General features: G+C 41.3%; 1 protein-coding gene across 19 annotated transcripts in view; it reads left to right on the top strand.

Annotated features, from left to right (window-relative positions):
• Positions 1-20,149, top strand: part of Znf644 (zinc finger protein 644) — a 71,341-nt gene that overhangs the window by 35,888 nt on the left and 15,304 nt on the right. For 14 of the 19 annotated variants that reach the window (XM_057771987.1, XM_057771984.1, XM_057771985.1 and 11 more), the window contains 2 exons: positions 15,851-18,846; positions 19,023-19,628. The exons of 2 other annotated variants lie outside the window; for them this stretch is intronic. In XM_057771987.1, the coding sequence (XP_057627970.1) occupies positions 15,851-18,846; positions 19,023-19,628 (3,602 nt within the window). The remainder of the gene's footprint in view (positions 1-15,850; positions 18,847-19,022; positions 19,629-20,149) is intronic. 3 more of the 19 variants (XM_057771997.1, XM_057771999.1, XM_057772000.1) reach the window with 2 other exon arrangements.

Here is a 20,149-nt window from a genome sequence, read left to right on the forward strand (position 1 = left end):
GTGAGCTGCTATAATCAAAATCTCATATATTTATATATTTACTTTATCAGTTCTGTTCCTCTAGAGAACCCTGACTAATACAGTTTCTTAATAATCGGTCTCACAGCCCTGTTTTCATTATCATCTTTAATTTCCTTAGTGCTGTTGTACAGTTTTCAGCTTGTGAGCTGGTTGAGTTTATTCCTCAGTGTTTTTGTCTCTGGGATACTACAGGAAGTAGAATTGTGTTCATTTCCTTTTTGGTTTGCTCATGGTTAGTTTCTGATAGAAACAGCTTGTCTTTGTGTATTGATTTTGTGTAGTAGGGATTTGGTAAATTCTTTTATTTTAGCAAGTTTTGGGTATGTTTCAGAGTGTTCTACATGGAAGACCACATCACGTGTAAACGTAATTCTGCTTCTGCCCTCACCTCCCCTCCTGCGCTCCTCGTCTACTCCTTTGCTTTCTATTAAGCCGGAATGACAGATGGCGTGTTTGCTCAGTGCCTGGTCTTTGAGGAAAGGCTTTGTCACAGTTGAGTGTGAAGTTAGCTGTAATCTTGTCATAGATTTCTTTCATTTCTGGTTTGGTGATTGTGTTTGTCATGAAGGAGACTGTTAAATGTTTTTCTATACTCTTTTTAAGTTGACATGTTGAGCTACATTAATTTTTATATTAAACTATCCTTAAATTTCAACAATTAATTTCATTTGGTCAAGATGTGTGATTACTTTAATCAGCTGCCCCCGCCTTTGCTGGTAACTCATTTCAGTCTCCTGAGTGAGGCTCACAGCTGACCTTAGCAGTGACGCCAGTCTGTGCCATAGACTCTTTTACTCTGGTCTTTACTGGTAGGGAAATACATTTGCCAGGATGTAAGATATTTTCCAGTGCACACCTTTAATCCCTGCACTCCAGGAGGCAGAGACAAGCGGATCTCTTATGAGTTCAAGGATAAGCCTGCTCTACAGAGTGAGTTCTAGGACAGCCAGAGCTACATGGAGAAACCCTGTCTCGAAAAGCAAGTAAAGAAAGAAAGAAAAGGCATTTTCTGATAAATACCCCTTACCTGGCGTCCTTCACATTAATCACAATTACTTCATCCCGAGATTTTAGATGTCGGAGCTGCCGTTACGGGAGATTACACAAAAACACTTGTATGCATACACACCATTTTGAGAGTGATTTAGATTGTATGTTTTTTCAGAGAAGGACTAAGTATCAGCACTCTGGAGCAGAAGCTAGAGAGGCCCAAGAGTTGGAGGTCAGTTGGCTGTCTGAGGCCCTAATGGCATAGACTCTAATCTCTGAGCAGGGGAACTGAAGTTCTCTCTGAAGCACACCTGGAGATTGTAATACTGATGTCCAGCTGTCTCAGCATAGAAATGACCTTTAGTGTGGAGTCCAGATCTAAGTTTTCTGTTCTGTGGGCAAGAGAATGTTCGTAGGTTTTTATATCAGATATTTAAAAGTTAAGCTATTCTTTATGATTAAGGAAATTGACATGGTTGCCTATCCAAGTTGGGATCTATTTCATGCTGTTTGGGTTTGTAGGGATACCTGTAGGCAGGGACCACCACTTCCCTTGGTCAAATCAGTTCATATGTTTTAATAGGTACTCGTTTATATCGACATTTAGTGTGGTAGAAGTGACTTTAGTGGTGTTTCCGAGGGTGGAAAGCACTGATGTATTGGGCCTGGTGTGTTGGCACTTGTCCTTAATCCCAGCACTCAGGAAACAGAGGCAAGGAAATCTATGTTCAAGGCAGCCTGGCCTATATTGTGAGTTTTAGGACAGCCAGGACTACACAGAGAAGCCCTGCCTCGGGGAAAAGGAGAGAAAAGAGAAATGGCTAATGTGTTTACGTTACAATTGAACATGCATACAAAGTCTGGTTGCAAACATGTTAAGTGTGATTGTACAGTTGTGTTGCTGTAAGAACACGCCACAAGCATGGCGACCTCAGCGGCAGAAATCTGCTTTCTCGCATTTCTGAGATCAAGACATTTGTTGCTGTGTAGTTTTTCCTGGGTTTTGTTGCCTTGACTTGAAGATAGTCGCTGTCCAGCTCTGTTTTTGAACTTTTCTGTATTTACCCACTCTTTGATATCCCTTTTTGTGTGCTCATCTGCTCTTAAAGAGATATTTCAAGCCGGATTAGGGCCTGTCCTTCAGTTGTTGAAGGCCTTTTCGGGAAGCTATCTCATCGAGGTGTTGGAGGTCAGGCTTTCAGCATGTAAATTTGGGGTTGACACAGATTAAGTATGGTTCAAAATATTCTCCTCTGTAACTGAATGATTATATGTACTGAAGTAACTATTCGGGATTGTTTATTAGATATAGATACTGCTTACTAAAAATGTCTGCCAAAGAGGTTGCTTAGATTTTTGTAATGAATATGTGTTTAACCTTTAGATGTGATGACAGTTGTAATGCCATGGTCAGATTTGTGACCTTTGGTTCACTGTGCTCAGTAAACTATGTGTCTGCGTCTCCGTGTCTGGAGGCGTACTAAAGAGTTTAGAAGTGTCATCCATTTGAGGCAGTCCTAGTATGACCTCACTTTATACCATCTGTGATAATTTTTGGAGGCATTGTTATGGGATTGGGCTCAGGGTTTTGAGGATGCTTAGTATGTACTCTGGTCACTGAGCTACATCCCTAGCCAGCACGTTCATCCTGAGCCTCTTCAATTCTTATGATGCCGACATAAGAGAAAAACACACTATTTGTCAAGATTATAAAATTTGAACTGGAGACAGTCATAAGATTGTTTTATAAGGCTACCGATAGAACATGAATACTACAAAGATTTAAATTATTTCTCAAGAAATAGTAATGGTTAATATTAGAACCATTGTCTAAAGTCCACTTGTTTCTCATAACTTACATTAAACAACTCAACCCCCAACTGAATTACATTAGAGAGCATTCTTATCTGAAGAGAAATTAGACCATTAATATAGTTTTAACTTAGCCTCAACATAGTCTTTTGTCTTTATTTTATACTGTTTTAAATTATATTACATAGCCTTCAAAGTTTTGAGTACATGTAAAGCCCATTTCATATAGCTTTATGAATTTGGTAAATCACATGTTGATAAAGTCTGGTTAGGGCATGTCAGGGTAAAGTCCTGACTTTGTACATTGTATGGAGTGTATTGTGTGTATGGAATGTATTGTGTGCACTGTTCTATCCTGTACATTGTGTGGAGTGTATTGTGTGCACTGTCCTATCCTGTACATGGTGTGGAGTGTACTGTGTGCACTGTCCTATCCTGTACATTGTATGGAGTGTACTGTGTGCACTGTCCTATCCTGTACATTGTATGGAGTGTACTGTGTGCACTGTCCTATCCTGTACATTGTATGGAGTGTACTGTGTGCACTGTCCTATCCTGTACATGGCGTGGAGTGTACTGTGTGCACTGTCCTATCCTGTACATGGTGTGGAGTGTACTGTGTGCACTGTCCTATCCTGTACATTGCATGGAGTGTACTGTGTGCACTGTCCTATCCTGTACATTGTATGGAGTGTACTGTGTGCACTGTCCTATCCTGTACATGGTGTGGAGTGTACTGTGTGCACTGTCCTATCCTGTACATGGTGTGGAGTGTACTGTGTGCACTGTCCTATCCTGTACATGGTGTGGAGTGTACTGTGTGCACTGTCCTATCCTGTACATGGTGTGGAGTGTACTGTGTGCACTGTCCTATCCTGTACATTGTATGGAGTGTACTGTGTGCACTGTCCTATCCTGTACATGGTGTGGAGTGTACTGTGTGCACTGTCCTATCCTGTACATTGCATGGAGTGTACTGTGTGCACTGTCCTATCCTGTACATTGTGTGGAGTGTACTGTGTGCACTGTCCTATCCTATTTTCCTTACTATCAGATAAGCTGGAGCTTGTGTGCACACTGGGAGCTAGAGAGTTCTTAGAAACACTCAGCGTATCTGACATTAGCAAAGAAAACTTTAACTCCTGACCGATCATAGGCTGTTACTGCTTATTTATACTTAGCCTACTTCATTTTGTGTGTCCATTTATGCTGTCTTACATATCATTTGATGGCTCAAAGTGCAATGAATACAGCAGGCTTGTCTTGTGTCCTCCTGAGGTAAGCCTTTTCTTGGATTTTATAGCACAGTTAGGTCAGTAGCCATGAGTGGGACGAAGGCCGTTCTGAGAGACACTGCTATACATGGACGTGTGACAAAGAAGGCTCGGAGGGCAGCCAGGCTGGAGCTGATCTGAGGGACTCCACGAGTTAAGGATAACGATAGTTAGATTTGTGTGAGTGAGAGCCGAAGAGAGGAGAGTAGAGGATTCCAGACCAAGGAGACCCTGAAATGCGAGGGGCTCAGTGAGCTGGGTCATCCAGGCCTGGGGGAGGAGAGCAGACACTGGAGCTGAGAGACAAGCTGTAACTTTATAGCTCTCAGAAGGCGTGCACACCTTTTCAGAAACAGAAGACACTGCTTGATTTCTAAACTTAGACTAGAATTATAAGATTGATTCCCCCATTTTGATAAAATATTGCAATCTAACTTTCCATTACTTGAGGTGTTTTAGAAAAAAATAATTGTTGCCACTTGGTGGCACTACATGGCTTTACAAATGAATTTAGATTGTGATGTTAGCTGTACATGGTTACACATGATTACATTCAGGGAAGAAACTGCTTATGATGAGAAACTTGATGTTGTTTTCGTTCTTGTTTTTAAATAAGATAATTACTGGCATTCTAGAATAGGGTTTTACTAAAATTCCATAAAAAATCTAAGTGGGTAGGGAAGTATGCAGGGTTTTTTTTTGCAAGAAACCTCCATTAGTTCAGATACTATTTACCATTCATCCTTAGTAATTTTTATATTAGAAAATATTTCAGTTTTTTATTAGTAATATTTTTTAAAGTGAGCGTTTTATTTTTTTATGAAGCTAAGAAACACTTATTTTTTAGGTGATCAAGGTAAGTGTATTTAGAAAACAAAGAGAACTAAATATTCTTGATGAAGTCTTACAGCATATTAAAGGCTCCAGTAATGATCTCTAAAATCTTTTATTTTCTGTATTTAGACAAAGTGTAGTTGAAATGTGAGAAGTGAATTGTATTTCCAGACATACTTTTACTCCCAACAAAGACATAGATAGCTATAAGAAAGTGTTGTTGTGTATTGTTCAGCACATACAGTCCACAGGACAGGACACCACAGCCCGGAGCACCCTGCGTTTGTTCCTCTCCCAGTCCCTAGGCCTTTCTTTCAGAGTACTTGGGAGAAGACAGCTCTTTGTGCCTGGCGCACAGCGTTCCTGGGCGTAGAGTCGCACTCTCCTATCCCAGGATCCTTTCATCAACAGTGCGTGGGGGAGGTCTGTGGGTTTGTCAGGTGTAGCAGCGTCACCTGGAGTTAGTATACTGGTTTGTCTTTTACTACAGGACTTTGGGACTAACTGATGCTGTTTTGCTGGTGTGTTTCGGCTGGAGTTAGAAGCTAACACCAGAATTGTTTCCAAGTGTGCCCTCGCCAGCTGCCTGTAGTGGTTCCTGTTTCCTAGCCACTGCTTGGTCTGCTGACCTCTTTAATTCTGGTTCTCCTGGAGGTCTTGTCTCCTGACTGGGCACCCTGCCTGAGTATATTACTTGCTCAATTAGCTATTCTCTTTTTATGAAACCTTCCTATTGTGTGTGTATTTTAAAAAAATTGTGTGTATGTGTGTGTGCATGTGTATACTGTACAAGTAAGTACCCAGGGAAACCAGAAGAGGTGATTGGATCCCTTGGAGTTGGAGTTAGTTAATAGACAGTTGTGAGCTGTCCTGTGTGGGTACTGGGAACTAAACTCGGGCTCAGCAGGAGCCCTGTGTGTGTGGAACTGTTGAGCAGTTCCTCCAGCCCCTTTGCTTCTGCTTTAGTTGCAATTAATCTTCCCTTTTCTTCGTCAGTCTTCTGCCCCTTTCATAAGCTTACTTCTAGATTGAACTGCTCGTCTTCTGCCCCTTTCATAAGCTTACTTCTAGATTGAACTGCTCGTCTTCTGCCCCTTTCATAAGCTTACTTCTAGATTGAACTGCTCGTCTTCTGCCCCTTTCATAAGCTTACTTCTAGATTGAACTGCTCGTCTTCTGCCCCTTTCATAAGCTTACTTCTAGATTGAACTGCTCGTCCATTTCCTACAAAAACAGAGCCATGGTCTGCTCTCATTGTGTCGCCGTCCTTTGTGAAACAGAGGCCTTAACCTTAGTGTAGTCCGGGTGGTCTTTGCTCTGCTTTCTAGCCTGGCTTCTTGTGCTCTGTGTTTGTTTTTTTCTGTTGTGAGGATGTGGTTCTCAACTGCACGCAGTTCTCTGTCTTTAGTCCCACACCTCTGACTTGGCAGTGCTTGGAGACATTTTTTATTTTCGCAGCTGAATGGCTAGAGTTCTTTGGCATCCCTTGCACTGGGCTAGGGATGCCACCCAGTAGCTAGTCTACCAAATGCTAAGCACCTGCAACACATGGGGGAGTCATCTAGCCAATGCCATTAGCAGTCGGTTGAGAAACTGTCTTAGCAGCTTTATTGTTTGGCCAGAACTGATTTTTACATACCATGTCACCTTTTGATATGATTATACATTTTGTGTGTGTAAAAGACTGCGCTGATAATGTGTCACGTTGTCATAAATAAGGTGACCATACATACACATGTGGATCAGTTTATCTTGGTACCAGTGCCACATCACAGAGATCTTACAGACAAGTGTGTTGCCCTCTTCTCTTGCTCTTTACACTTGCATAAATGTTTGGTTACATTGTCAGTTTTATAAAAATTGAATGTATTCACTCCTGTGAGGTAGAATCAGTGTCTTCATGATATGGTATTAAGTTGTTCAGTTTTTATGAATGTCATTTTTATTTGTTTAAATCAGTGAGGCTCAGATTATTTGTTCTTAGGTCTCTTTAAGCTCTGGTTGGTTTATGAGATTGTGTTGGTGTTTCTGCACCTCAGTACAGTTGACATTTCAGGCCAGGTATCATAAGGTGTTTGTGTCTTGAAAAATGCTTAGCGGCTTAGCTGTCCACACCGTGCTCACCCAGTGAGACAGCCAAGGTGTCCCTGCGTGGTTGAAACTGATGGCTGTTGTATTAGAATGTGAGCAGAAACCACATTCTTCTTTCTTTCTTTTAAGATAGTATTTTGAAACACATTAGCATAAATGGTGCAGTTTTATAAAATATACTTTCTAGATTGTAATTTAGTAAGAAGAGTAGCATTATTTTACATTTTGAAAAATCTTTTAAATGTCTTAATTGAAGCTTTATGTGTTCTTATACCTGCTTTTTATTTTACTATGTTGGGTTATCACAAGTCATACAGCCTTTGTGAAATTCCCTTAGACACTTAGGAGAGAGTGGAAAAGGCAAGGAAGGTGTTAGTATGAAAATTGCTTTAATTCTGAAGACTCTCTACAGAGCCTTGCGATCCCCAGTAGTCCTCAGAGCACACTTTTGAAACTTACCCTTGAGGATTACAAATGCATTCTTCTCTGTAAGGTTTTAATTTAATTAAATTACTTTAATGTTTTAATGTTTTTAGAGAACGCAAGGATCTAAAATACTTTCCTAGCATTTCTATTCCTTCCTCCTTACTCAGCATTTGCATTGTGGTCCTGTTTTAACTTGATATGTTTAGTCATCAAGGAAATATTAGGATCTCCCTCCCTCCCTCCCTCCCTCCCTCCCTCCCTCCCTCCCTCCCTCCCTCCCTCTCGCTGCTGTGACAGAGAATCCCAGGTTGGCTCATGAACAGAGATCTGTTTGGCAACAGAGACTAGGAATGCCAGAACTTAGGTTGCTTGCTTCTGTTGAGCGCCTTTCTTATGGTGTAACTGACGCTCACATGGGGAAAGGGAAAACAGTGCCCTGACCTCTCTGCCTTAGAATCCACCCACTCCCAGGATAACTCGGTGTTGATGCCATCATGCATCTGGTCCTCACTACTTAATCCTCTCTCTTCTTGCCCACCTCCCAATGCTGTTGTGTGAGAAATAGAGTTTCTGACACAAGAGCTGAGGGGACACACTCAAGCCACCCACATATCTAGCAGTTTCAAATCCCTGTTTAAAATGTAGTCCTGTGTCTTCAGTTCTCTGCGTGCAGTCTTTCCTGTTTGGAGGAACACCCGTTAGTGTACCGCTGAGAAGTTCTTCCATTCCTCTTCTCTCCTGTCCCAATTCCAGGTTTTTCTTCTCTTTGTGCTGGAGGCTGGACCCCAGGGTCCTGTGCACACCAGGCAGACACTTGCCTCTAAGCTCTACCCCCTTGTCCGACTGTTCCTAGCATTTATTTTAACTAGGATATTAGTCCTTTGTCCCGGCTTCTGTTGTTTCTGTTGAGAACTTTCTAGCCAGAAAGAGAGGCAAAACCCAACTGAAAATAGTTTTTGCTGTGTCAGTGAGAAAGACCATGCATTTTGGGGACCCCTGGGTCACCTTGTTAATTTGACATTACAAAGAACCCATTATGTGGCTTGCTGTTTGCTAGGTGATTTTGGAGAGATTTAAGAAGTAAAATTTTTTTCTGCATTGGTATTGACAGATAAATCATATTTTATGATTGCTCTTTTCTTTAAAAATTGAAGTGAAATTCACAAACATATAATTAACCATTTTTAGTGTATGATTCTTTGTGTGGTGCCTTCACAGTGGGGCAGCCATTAGCTTATAGTATCCGTAAAATGTATACCTGTCTTCCTTTATTACCTGTATATTTACTCTGTCTCAGGATAAATTTGCCTTTTCTGAATATTTTATAAAGTCAGAGTTAATGACCTTTTGTGATTCGGTACTTTTCATTGGCATATGGATCCAGATTGTAGCTTGCATTTGTTTCTCTCTGAGGTTGAGGAACCTTCCATTGTCTGGACACGGCATATCTCTGTGTATCACTCGCCGGCCCGTGGAAAACCCATCTGTAAATGTTTCAATAGAAGTTGCTCTGGGAGCCAGGTCTGGTGGTACAACTTGTCCGACTAGCTATTTTGGAAGCTAGAACATGAGGATTATAAGTTAAAGGACTTCCTGGACTGCCAAGTGAGCTGAGGGCCAGCCCAGGCAACTCTGTAGGTCCCTTTTCTCAATGAGTAAAGACAAGAGGCTGGGGATATTATCTAGTTCAGCATATAGTATTTGCCTAATATGTATTAAGCTCCGGGTTCGGTTGCCAGCATTGAAAAACATAATCTGTTTGGAGGTAAGTTTTCGTTTTTGCTGAATGTATTATCTAGGTGTTGAACTGGATCGCATGGGTCTATTTAGTCCTTTTTGAACTGCCAAGCTTGCTATCTGCAGATGGGCACTTCGCTTTCTTATCGTCAGTGTTTGAGAGTCTGTGCTGGCTGTTGCTAGTGCGTCGTGAAAGCTAAGATCTTATGGGTATGAAGAATTATCTTTTTGAGGCTTTGATTTTTATTTCGTTAATGACCATAAAGTGAAACATTTTTCCATTGAGGTTTGCCTATTTGTAGATCTTCTTTAAAGACAATTTGACCAGGTTGTTGGTTATCTTTCTTGTTGACCTGTTTCTATATCATGATTGAATATTTAATATTTATCTAAAACATTTAGATAACACTGTTTGATATACAGGCCATTCAGTCATTCATCCATTCATTTTCAAGACAGGACTCTTCTCCCTGCCCTTGGCTGTTTTGGAACTCACTCTGTAGACCAAGCTAGCCTCAAATTTAGAGGTCTCAGGCCTGCCTCTGCCTCGTGAGTGTGGGACTACAGATGGGTGCCCTGCACAGATCTTTTATTTTGATAAAGTCCATATTGTTGTCGTCCCCATGATTTTGATGCCAAAGAATCCATATTTCATGCCGTCTTCTGGAACCTTTACACATTGAACTTTTTTTTTGTGTGTGTGTGTGTTTGTTTTTTGTTTGTTTTTTTTAGAGATAGGGTCTTACTGTACAGTCCTGTTGGCCTAAAGCTCACTGTGTATACCAGGCTGGCCATGGACTCATAGAGATCCACCTGTCTCTACCTTCTGAGTACTGGGTTTTCAGATTGTTGATTGTTTTTGTTTTAATTTCTGATTTCTGACCTGGTTTAAAAGACAGTTCTTTCCCTGTGGAGTAATCTTTATACCGTGTTGACAGTTGGCTTGCTGTAGATGATTGATTGGTGGACTCTGAAATACATCCCATTGGCCTACACACCTGCCTTTCTGCCACTTGCTATTATAATTTTATAGTAGGTTGAAATCAGGAAGCACCTCACTTGTCTTTTTATACTAGTTTTACTATTCAGGGTGCTTTGCAGTTTTGTATGAATTGAAGACCAGCTGAGATGAGAACATTTCTGCCAGAGAGGTATTTTGATCATAATATTCTCCTCCTCCTCATAACTCCTAGTTTCACCTCCACTGAATATGGCTTAAGAGTGTGAGGTCATCCATTTACCATGATCCACCTACCAGGGCCCACCTATTTAAAGAGAATTGATCTACCTGCCAGGGCCCACCTATTTAAAGAGAATTGACTCTTCTCACAGAAGCCGTCATCTGTCAAGACCCTTCAGCGTAAGTGCTGACTCGCTTGTCTCGTACAGGTCTCGCGCAGGCAGTGTATGAGTGCAGTGGTCCTCTCTCCCTGACTCGTGGCGCCGTTAAGTGGTGGTGATGACGTGGGTGTTCTGTCTGTGGCTGAGCTCACAGACGCTGATTCTCACACTCTGAGCAGTTGCGAGCTTCTCTGTCAGCCCCATCTACTTGGAGAGCTGCTCTAATCTCTGAGTACAGAGATAAATTTTAGAGGACAGCCTGATACTATGTCTGTTTAGCAGAATAGTAGCAGTGAGTTCAGTCCTGGGGCCTGTGAGCTCCCTAACTGGGTCTTGTCACATTTGCAGAACCAGATGCACATTTCCTCAGATACCAACATATAATCCTGATTAGTCTTAGTTCTGAGATGAGGAAAGGAGAGCTGGTGATACGGCTCAGAGTCAAGGTGTCTGCTATCAGCTTGAAGATCTGAGTTCCTTCCCCCAAGCCCACATGGTGGGAAGAGAGAAATAACTCTTGTACGCCATCTGTGCCATGCGCAACACAGCACACACAGAGAGAAACATGCACTGAATTGGACCTTGGGCTGTTACTAACAAAACAAAGACTACAAATTTATTTTTTAGATGATTTGCTTTAGTTTCATGCCTGTACCCAATCATATTTTTGTAGTTATCTTTGTGTCTTTGCCATTTGGCCTTAGGATTCTTGAAAGGTTTCGTGCTAAGAGGTAGCTCTGTAGTTTCAATGTGTTAGTCACCTAGAACCCAGGGTCATTGTGTCAACATGTTACAAGTGATTATTAAAAGACTATTCCAAGTAACTGTGAAATTAGAGTGTTTGGAGTCCAGTAGTTAAATCTTCATTCTATTTCCAAATAGTGTTGCAGTTTAGTAATGTAATTAAATTAAATTGTGTTGTACATGTAAGAGAGGACCTTAGAAATCGTCTTCCTGACCTTCAACCTTGGGCTCTGTTCTTCGGTGTTTTTGGCAGGTAGTGTAGATGATAAACCGAGTGGGTTGTGAGGCTAAACATAATAACTTGCCTCTTTGTTGTTATGTAGCATTGTGGTTAGTGTTAACCTCTGTTTGTATAAGTGTTATTTACTTTTTATAGTATTTTCATTTGGTGTGACACCCACATTAAGATACTACCTGGGTGATATGTAATACACTTTGTCTCTGTGATATACTTTGTAATATATGTATTATACTTTGTCTTTAGTAGAATCTGGGTGAGAATTAGGTTTGTATGTTGTTACATTGTGTGTAGCACTTATAGACTTAACTACTATAGTGATTTAAATATAGTTAATTGGGATTTATTTTGTAGTTAAGATGACAGTTTGTGAATGGTCTTCTCTTCTGGACCCAGTCTCATAGATTGCTGGCCGAAGTTGTCATGTATTCGAGAGCTAACATAAATGAACATAGGGTTTGAGAAAGCCTGGCTGGAGCTCAGCTAGTGGGCAGCATTATAATTTATTTATAGCTGTGTAGTACAATTACTAATGAACTAACTTAGAATGAGGGCAGAATTATATTACATTTTATGTGAAATTATGCTATATGACAAAGGTTGGCATTATGTAAAAAGTAACCACAGAATGTTAACCTACTTGCAATAAATACAATTAATAATGTACATAAGAGAATGAAATTAAGCTAATTTTTATCTAAAAAGAATTATTCATGAACAGAAAGTGGACAGCATAGATCTGATGACAGGAAGGTTGTATCTAATCTGAATCACTGAGTGACCTAGGAAGCTTGCTCAGAGGGATTACAGAATAATTATGTTAATATGCAATTATCACCTCGTTTCTTCTGGAGTAACCTCAAGATGGAGTGTAGCGAGGGTGTTATAGCAAGTGCTGATAGTTTGCAAAAATACTGATGTTTGAGATTTCTGAGACAATAAGCCTAGCTGGAGGCACATAAGTGATGATCTGTCATCCTGAAGACAGCTCTGACCTCTGCACTGCTAGTGCTCGCAGTGTAACTAGAGGCGGGTACAGCTGGAGAGCTCATTATGCTCTCTAGACGCTGAAATGCGCTTCATGGAGATTCTAATCCCCATTTGCAGCTGTAAAAAGAGTGGATGAATTGTTTAAAGAACATGCTTAAATTCAGTTAAGAAGAAGAGTCTGTGATTCTATGATTATAGAAGGATTTTAATAGTGCCATCTAAACATTATTTTAAAGAATCTTAAGGTGTACTTTGATTTAATCAAATTCAAGTTTTCTTGTACATTGAAATCTTTTAAATATTATACCATTATAGTATGTTTTAAATGTTAGCTTCCTTTATTTTTATTTTTAATATATTATATATTACATATATTTTATATTATATATACTATAATATATTATGTATAGTTATATAATTATATATATGACTTTTTAATGAATTGGTTTTTGTTTGCATGTTTCTCTGTGTGAGGGTGTTGGATCCCCTGGAACTGGACACTGACAGGTATAAGCTGCTCTGTGGGTGCTGGGACTTGAACTCAGGTCCTCTGGAAGAGCAATCAGTGCTCTTACCCACTGAGCCGTCTCTAGCACTGATTAACTTCTTTAAATTGAATAAATATGGCTTATCTCCAGATTGGTTTCTTCCGTGTTCTAGTGACAAACTGCTGCGGTGGCGCAGCTGCATGTGTCCATATAGAAGTGCTGAAGAACTGTCTGGAAAAATGCAGGCTTGGTTTATAGTCCAGTACTTTCTCAGCTGGGTGACCGAACTCCTCCAGGAATCCAAGGAAATGACGTCACTCCTGCAGATGACCCGTGGGACCGAGTAATGACGCAGTGCTGCTCGCTGTGCCCTGGAAGTCGTGTAAAATACTTGAGCATTTTATAGTCAGAATAGAGTGTGAGGATCAACTAGGCAAATGTTAGTTGTTCATAAATACAACTATTTGCCACATTTCACTATGTGTACATAAGGAAACACTGACTGGTAAAGGTTTTAGCAGTGTAATTCAGTTCTCTCTCGCTCTCTTTTTTTTTTTTTAACTAGCTATGTTGTGTGGACCAGTTATGTTTTACACATGTACTTTTCATACGTCTTTGGTTTGGTATCTTCCAAATATGAAGTTAGAGGCTCTTATTCAGCCATTTTGGTAACAAGGATGCAGCCTCGGAAAGGACACGACATCCTCATGGTTTGTCCCCTGCTGTGCAGGGGGTACCAGTGAGGCTGCTTTAAATGGAAAGCGGCTGCTCCATCCGTCACCTCTAACACCACAGCAGATGGGTGGGACACAGAACAGGGAAGGCTGTACCACTCATTAACACTGAATTCACCACTTCGTTAGCGACGCTGCTTCCTGTTGAGAAAAGCTAATACAGGCTTCAGACTGACTGAGCATATATTTGTCTACTTCTGTGGTTACACCAAATAGAAACACAGAGTGTCTTCTAGGCTGGTTAAGAACTGCCATTCTCCACAGATTTAAGAGGCAGTAGTTAATAGTGAGGCTTTTCCTTCCGTCCTGATCTCAGGAACGGGCACGAGGACAGCGCCAGCCCCACTCCCGCTTCCCCGCACGTGTTTATGTGCTGCTGTTTTAACTTCTGGGTTGTGCTGCAGCCTCCCGCTGGGTGCTGCATTAGCACCGTTTTGGAGTGATATCATTGAATATGATCTTATTGGAAGTCTATTTTTATTACTGTGGAAGTTTGCCAGTTTCAAAGCAGAATTCTAAAATGTGTGAGAGAAGGAATAATGATTGTTGGTATAAATAATGCCAAAGAGATCTTGTATGATATTTGTTTGTAATCTTTGATGTATTAAATATTTTGTCGAAAGAATAATGTTTTGTAAGTTATGAAATGAGACAGTTATTACAGATTTTTATTGTTGTGCTAGAGTTAATGTTCTATAAAGCATGAAATTTACACTCCAACTGAAAGTTACATAAAATATCTTAGTTTCTGATTGAATTTTAGAGCCCTGCTGACTTAAAATAAAATAGTATTGTTCACTGTCCAGTTTTAAATACTGCAAAGATATTGTGAAGGATTTATTTTTATCTGCAAATCAAAACGAAGTCTGTCTTGTTTACTGTGTGTCAGAACTGCACATGTACCCGGCACATAGCGGGCGCTGAGTGAGAGGTGGCGCCCGCATGAGCCGTGCTCCCGGCTGCTGCCGTGGTAGCCGACTCCAGATCCAGAGCCGTGGTAGGACTTGTATTGAAATTGTATGTCTAGGTTTCATAGGAAAAAGCTATTTTTGTTTCAGTTTTGATTTTACAATTGCATTTCTACTTGCTCAACACTTAGTCCTTTATTTAACAAACTCCGCCTTGCACCTTTGCCATGTGGTTCTGTGAAACATGTTGGTGGCCAGCTTGTGTCCTTGCCGTACAGTATGTCCACTCCTCAGGGCCCTGTGACCCTCACAGCCACCTCCTTCCTCTTCAAACTCTGTTCGTTCTTAGAACAACTCAGCGTATAATCAAAAGCACTCTGCCATGTCAGTCCGCATTATGAATGAAATAACTAAGTATCTGTGACGAGTCATTGTAACAAAGCTTTAGGTCTCTGCACTTTGTCAGATTATAAATGCTGTAACTGCTTTGCTTTTAGGGAATGCCTCGAATTTGAGATCTCACTGAATGAAATTTTAGCATAAAACTTGATTAATTTTAACATTAGTAACTTATAATTAATGATAACTTGAATAAAGAATGACTAGAACCTTATGAATAAAGCAGTTTTCTAGTTGGTAGAATTTTGACAGAACACTTTCTTTACAGCAAAACAGTTTTAAGTTTTTTAGAAGTAAAAATTACTATTTTATACATAGGTAAGCCATTTATATTGATTGCAAATAATATATTTGACCTAAATAAAGTTATTTACTGTGTAATAATTGTTACTTTGCTCCAGGAATGCGTTGCCAGGTGACAAGACAGTTCTTTACAACAGTTGATAACTCCAGTTCTCTTGTGTAGAGAAACTGTCCTTAGTCTGTTCAAGCCAGAGAATTCTTTTTATTATAAATTTATGCATGATTTTTAAAACTTTTTCAGTGTGTAATGCATTCATTGATGTTGTGTGTGAGTGTATGCTGCATTTCCCTAGGTGGTCTGTGTGTGGAACACAGAATTTCTAGAGAGCTCGAACAACAACATTTGCTTTGAAAAGTTTTTAAAGTGGTTCCATTTTCTTTGAAATGCTTTTGATTCCTAGAAAATTATCAGTGTCTTCAATATAAAGAAAAGCCAGTGAGAATGTGCACGTCCAGCTCTCCATTCATGCCACTAGCTTGTCTTCCATGCAAATCTAAATTTTTGTTTTCCATTTTCTAGACTAAATGTGTTAAATGATCTTGCCAACAATATGGATGATTTGAAGATAAACACCGATATTCATGGTGCTAAAGAAGAACTCCAAGGTGACAGCAGTTTTATCTCAGAGAAAGACAGTGGAGTTCATAAACCAAAAGACTGTCAGACATCATTTCAGAGAAACAACTCATTGACTCTGTCTGAAGAATCGTCGGAGGATAAATCAGAAAAAGCCTTAAGTGGAGGCCAGTCTGCTTTGTTTATTCCTGCCGGCGCTCCTGCTGCCCCTAGTGAAAACTTTACCTTGCCTACAGGAGCAAGTAATGGACCAGTTTCACACTCCTCTGTAACAAAGACTTCCAGTATGAATGAAGGTAGTGTCTCTTTAACCACTGGGCAGCCTGTGGATCAGCCAGCAACAGAATCTTGTTCAGCTTTGAAGGTGGCAGCTGATCTTCAGCTGTCTGCACCACAAAAACAAAGTCAGCACCAAGTTGTGTTTTTGTTATCAGATGTAGCACATACTAAGAATACAGCCCATTCCATTAAAAAACTACCTACCTCTGCCTTAGTTGGCTGTGGTGTTCCGAGTTCAGCAGGGAATAGTGTGAAGTCAGAGGGCACTTTACTAAACCAAGTAGAGGCGGGGGAGGGTAGTGAAGATGATTGTGCTGGTGCATTGGCAGGGATTTCCTCAGGTACAGATGGATTTAGGCCAGAAAATGATACAAACTGGGATCCCCAGAAAGAGTTCATTCAGTTTCTTATGACGAATGAAGAAGCGGTGGATAAAGCCCCGGTCCATCCTAAAGTGGCAGGTGTAGAGAAGAGGAGAAAGCGGAAAATGGACGTGAGCAGAATCACTCGCTATACAGAGGACTGTTTCAGTGATGCGAATCGGGTACCCCGAAAGTCAAAGATGCTACAGGTTGACTTTGTAGGGCAAAATGAGGAGGTACCAGCAACAGACGCACAGAAATATGCTTTATCAAAAGTGAAGTCCGAATCTGCTGATGACCTGGAGTCTGTGGACACTTTCCAGCATCTAGTTTATAACTCAGATAAATGTGGAGAAGATAGTTCTCCTGTTCACACTCGCACTTTTATATCAAATACCTTGAAAAAGAAATGTGAAGAGCGTGATTCTGAGTCACCTGCTACCTTCAGTGCTGAGGAGCCATCCTTCTACCCCTGTACAAAGTGCAATGTGAACTTCAGGGAGAAAAAGCACCTCCACAGGCATATGATGTACCACCTAGACGGCAACAGTCACTTCCGCCACCTCAACGTCCCAAGACCGTATGCTTGTAGAGAATGTGGACGGACGTTTCGGGACCGCAACTCACTGCTGAAGCATATGATCATTCACCAGGAGAGGAGACAGAAGCTGATGGAAGAAATCCGGGAATTGAAAGAACTTCAAGATGAAGGACGAAGCGCACGATTGCAGTGCCCTCAGTGTGTGTTTGGTACCAATTGCCCTAAGACGTTCGTGCAGCACGCTAAGACCCATGAGAAGGACAAAAGGTACTATTGCTGTGAGGAGTGTAACTTCATGGCTGTCACCGAGAACGAACTGGAGTGCCATCGGGGCATCGCCCACGGAGCTGCAGTGAAATGTCCTGTCGTCAGTTCAGATGCAACTCAGAGGAAAACACAAAAAAAGACTTTGATCAAAGACTCTGTTACAGGTTCATCCAAAAAACCAGCTACGTACCTATGTAAAATGTGCCCCTTCACTACTTCAGCCAGAAGTATTCTGAAAAAGCACATGGAGTATTTGCATTCCCCGTCATGTGTTGACTCATTTGGTAATCCTCTTGGACTTGACAAAAGAAAAAATGACGTCCTTGAGGAGTCTGTAGATCTCGATTGCACTAAGCCATTAGTAAGACAACAGTCAGCCACGTTTCCAAAGAACTCTGCTTTAAAACAAGATGTCAAACGGACATTTGCATCAAGCTCACAATCAAGTCATTTTTCAAAATTTCATAAGCGGCCACACCGAATACAAAAAGCCCGGAAAAGTATTGCCCAGTCTGGTGCAAACGCGTGCAATCCAAACAGCTCTCCCCACAAGGATGTTACGGTTAAAAGCAGCACTGACCAAAAGCCAAAGTATCTCCATCAAGTAGCAAAAGAAAAGTCTAATGCCAAGGCAAACAGTTATTTATATAGACACAAGTATGAAAACCACAGGATGATCAAAAAGTCAGGTGAATCATACCCACTTCCTTTCAAAAAAGAGGTTAATTCATTAAACTCTTTACATCTGTTTTCATCATCAAATAATTCTCATAATTTTATTTCAGACCCTCATTGCCCAGATACCAAAAGACCAGATCACAAGCGTGTGGCTGTCAAAAGAGTAGTTAAGGCTTCCAGGAAGGAAAGTTCTGGTGGAGAAGACTTGGATAGCTATCCTGACTTTCTGCATAAAATGACTGTTGTTGTTTTGCAAAAGCTTAATTCTGCTGAAAAGAAAGACAGTTACGAGACAGAAGATGACAGCTCCTGGGATAATGTTGAGTTAGGGGACTACACTACACAGGCTGTGGAAGAAGAAACCTACAGTGGTCTTAGTCAAGAACATGTAAACTTACTGCCTCTATTTAAAAGCAAGATGGAAAGCCAAGGTCCTGAGGACAGTGCTGCCCTCAGTTACAATCAGGACGAGGGCTTTTATTTTGAGTATTATGAAGACGGTGGCACTGACAGCTTTTTGCCTGAGATACATGACCCTCAGCCTTTGGAAAATGCAGAAACACCTTTGTCAAAGCATGGCTCCGTTTTTCACTGGACTGATCTGTCCCTTGAGAAGAAGTCGTGTCCTTACTGCCCAGCCACATTTGAAACAGGTGTTGGGCTGTCAAATCACGTCCGAGGGCATCTCCATAGAGCAGGATTAAGCTACGAAGCCCGTCATGTCGTCTCGCCAGAACAAATAGCCACAAGCGACAAAATGCAGCATTTCAAAAGAGCTGGCGCAGGGACGCCTGTGAAGCGTGTTAGAAAAGGTAAGTTCACCTGTCGAGACAGTTGGGGCCTAATAAATCTGTTGAGATTCGGAGGAGTTGAAAATTGTGTTTGAGTTTGGTCCTTCTTAGAAATCCCAGAATTTCATATTTCAGAGTTAATTCGTTGATGGGGATTTGTGAAAGAGCCTGATGCCACTCTTAACCGTCTCTTTTAGCTGTAGAGAAGGCTGAGACTACTTCTGAACACACTTGTCAGCTCTGTGGTGGTTGGTTTGACACAAAGATTGGGTTATCAAATCATGTCAGAGGCCATCTGAAAAGACTTGGGAAAACTAAGTGGGATGCTCACAAGTCTCCAATCTGTGTTCTGAATGAGATGATGCAGAACGAAGAGAAATACGAAAAGATTTTAAAGGCCCTGAACAATCGCCGCATCATCCCCAGACCGTTTGTAGCTCAGACACTCACGTCAGGTGACGACTTCCTGTCTCAGGATGTTTTACCTCTCGATGAATACCGTAACGGCCTAAAGACAGAGGCTCTGTCAGTGTCTGCTTCAGAGGAAGAACGCCTGAGTTTCCTAAACGAATGTGACGAAACAAAACCCGAACTGCCCAGTGGAAGAAAGAACCAGTCTCTTACACTGATAGAACTTCTTAGAAACAAAAGGATGGGGGACGAAAGGAATTCTGCACTTTCTCCTCAGAAGATTCATAACCAGACGGCAAGGAAGAGATTTGTTCAGAAATGTGTTCTTCCACTAAACGACGACAGTCCGTTGATGTATCAACCACAAAAAATGGACTTGACTGTGCACTCAGGTAAGAGGACGCTTGTGACTGTTGTTTGAACACAGTTGAGGGCTTTGTGAGCTGGAGCCTCTGGGCAGTGCCTCCTGAGCATCTTCTGTTTGCACATTCGCAGTGCACACTTGTTATTCTGCTGTGGCCAAGGTGGATGCCCGGCAGCACTGAGTCTCTGCCTCATGTCTTGGTCTGAATGTAAGTCGAGAAACAAAGCAAAATGCACACACACATGCACACACACACACACACACCCCTACACCAGACCAGCTGACCTGGGAAAAGCGGCGCTGCTGTAATATGGGAGGCTGACGTGTATCAGCACTGCACTGTTGAAAGGGAAGACCTGGCACGCCTCTGCCAGTGCTGCAGAGGGCTGTTTTCAGAACTGAGCTGCTGGTGTCTGCTGCTTAGGCAAGGCAGTCCAGAACAACTTCTTAGACCAAAGGACTGGTGCCCGATGCCATTAACCCAAACAAGCGTCTCTCGGAAGCTCACTGTATTATGGGATGGTGTGACTTTTGAGAACTGTAGTCAAT

This window comes from Chionomys nivalis, chromosome 6 (assembly GCF_950005125.1).
Source record: "Chionomys nivalis chromosome 6, mChiNiv1.1, whole genome shotgun sequence".
NCBI classification, from domain to species: domain Eukaryota; kingdom Metazoa; phylum Chordata; class Mammalia; order Rodentia; family Cricetidae; genus Chionomys; species Chionomys nivalis.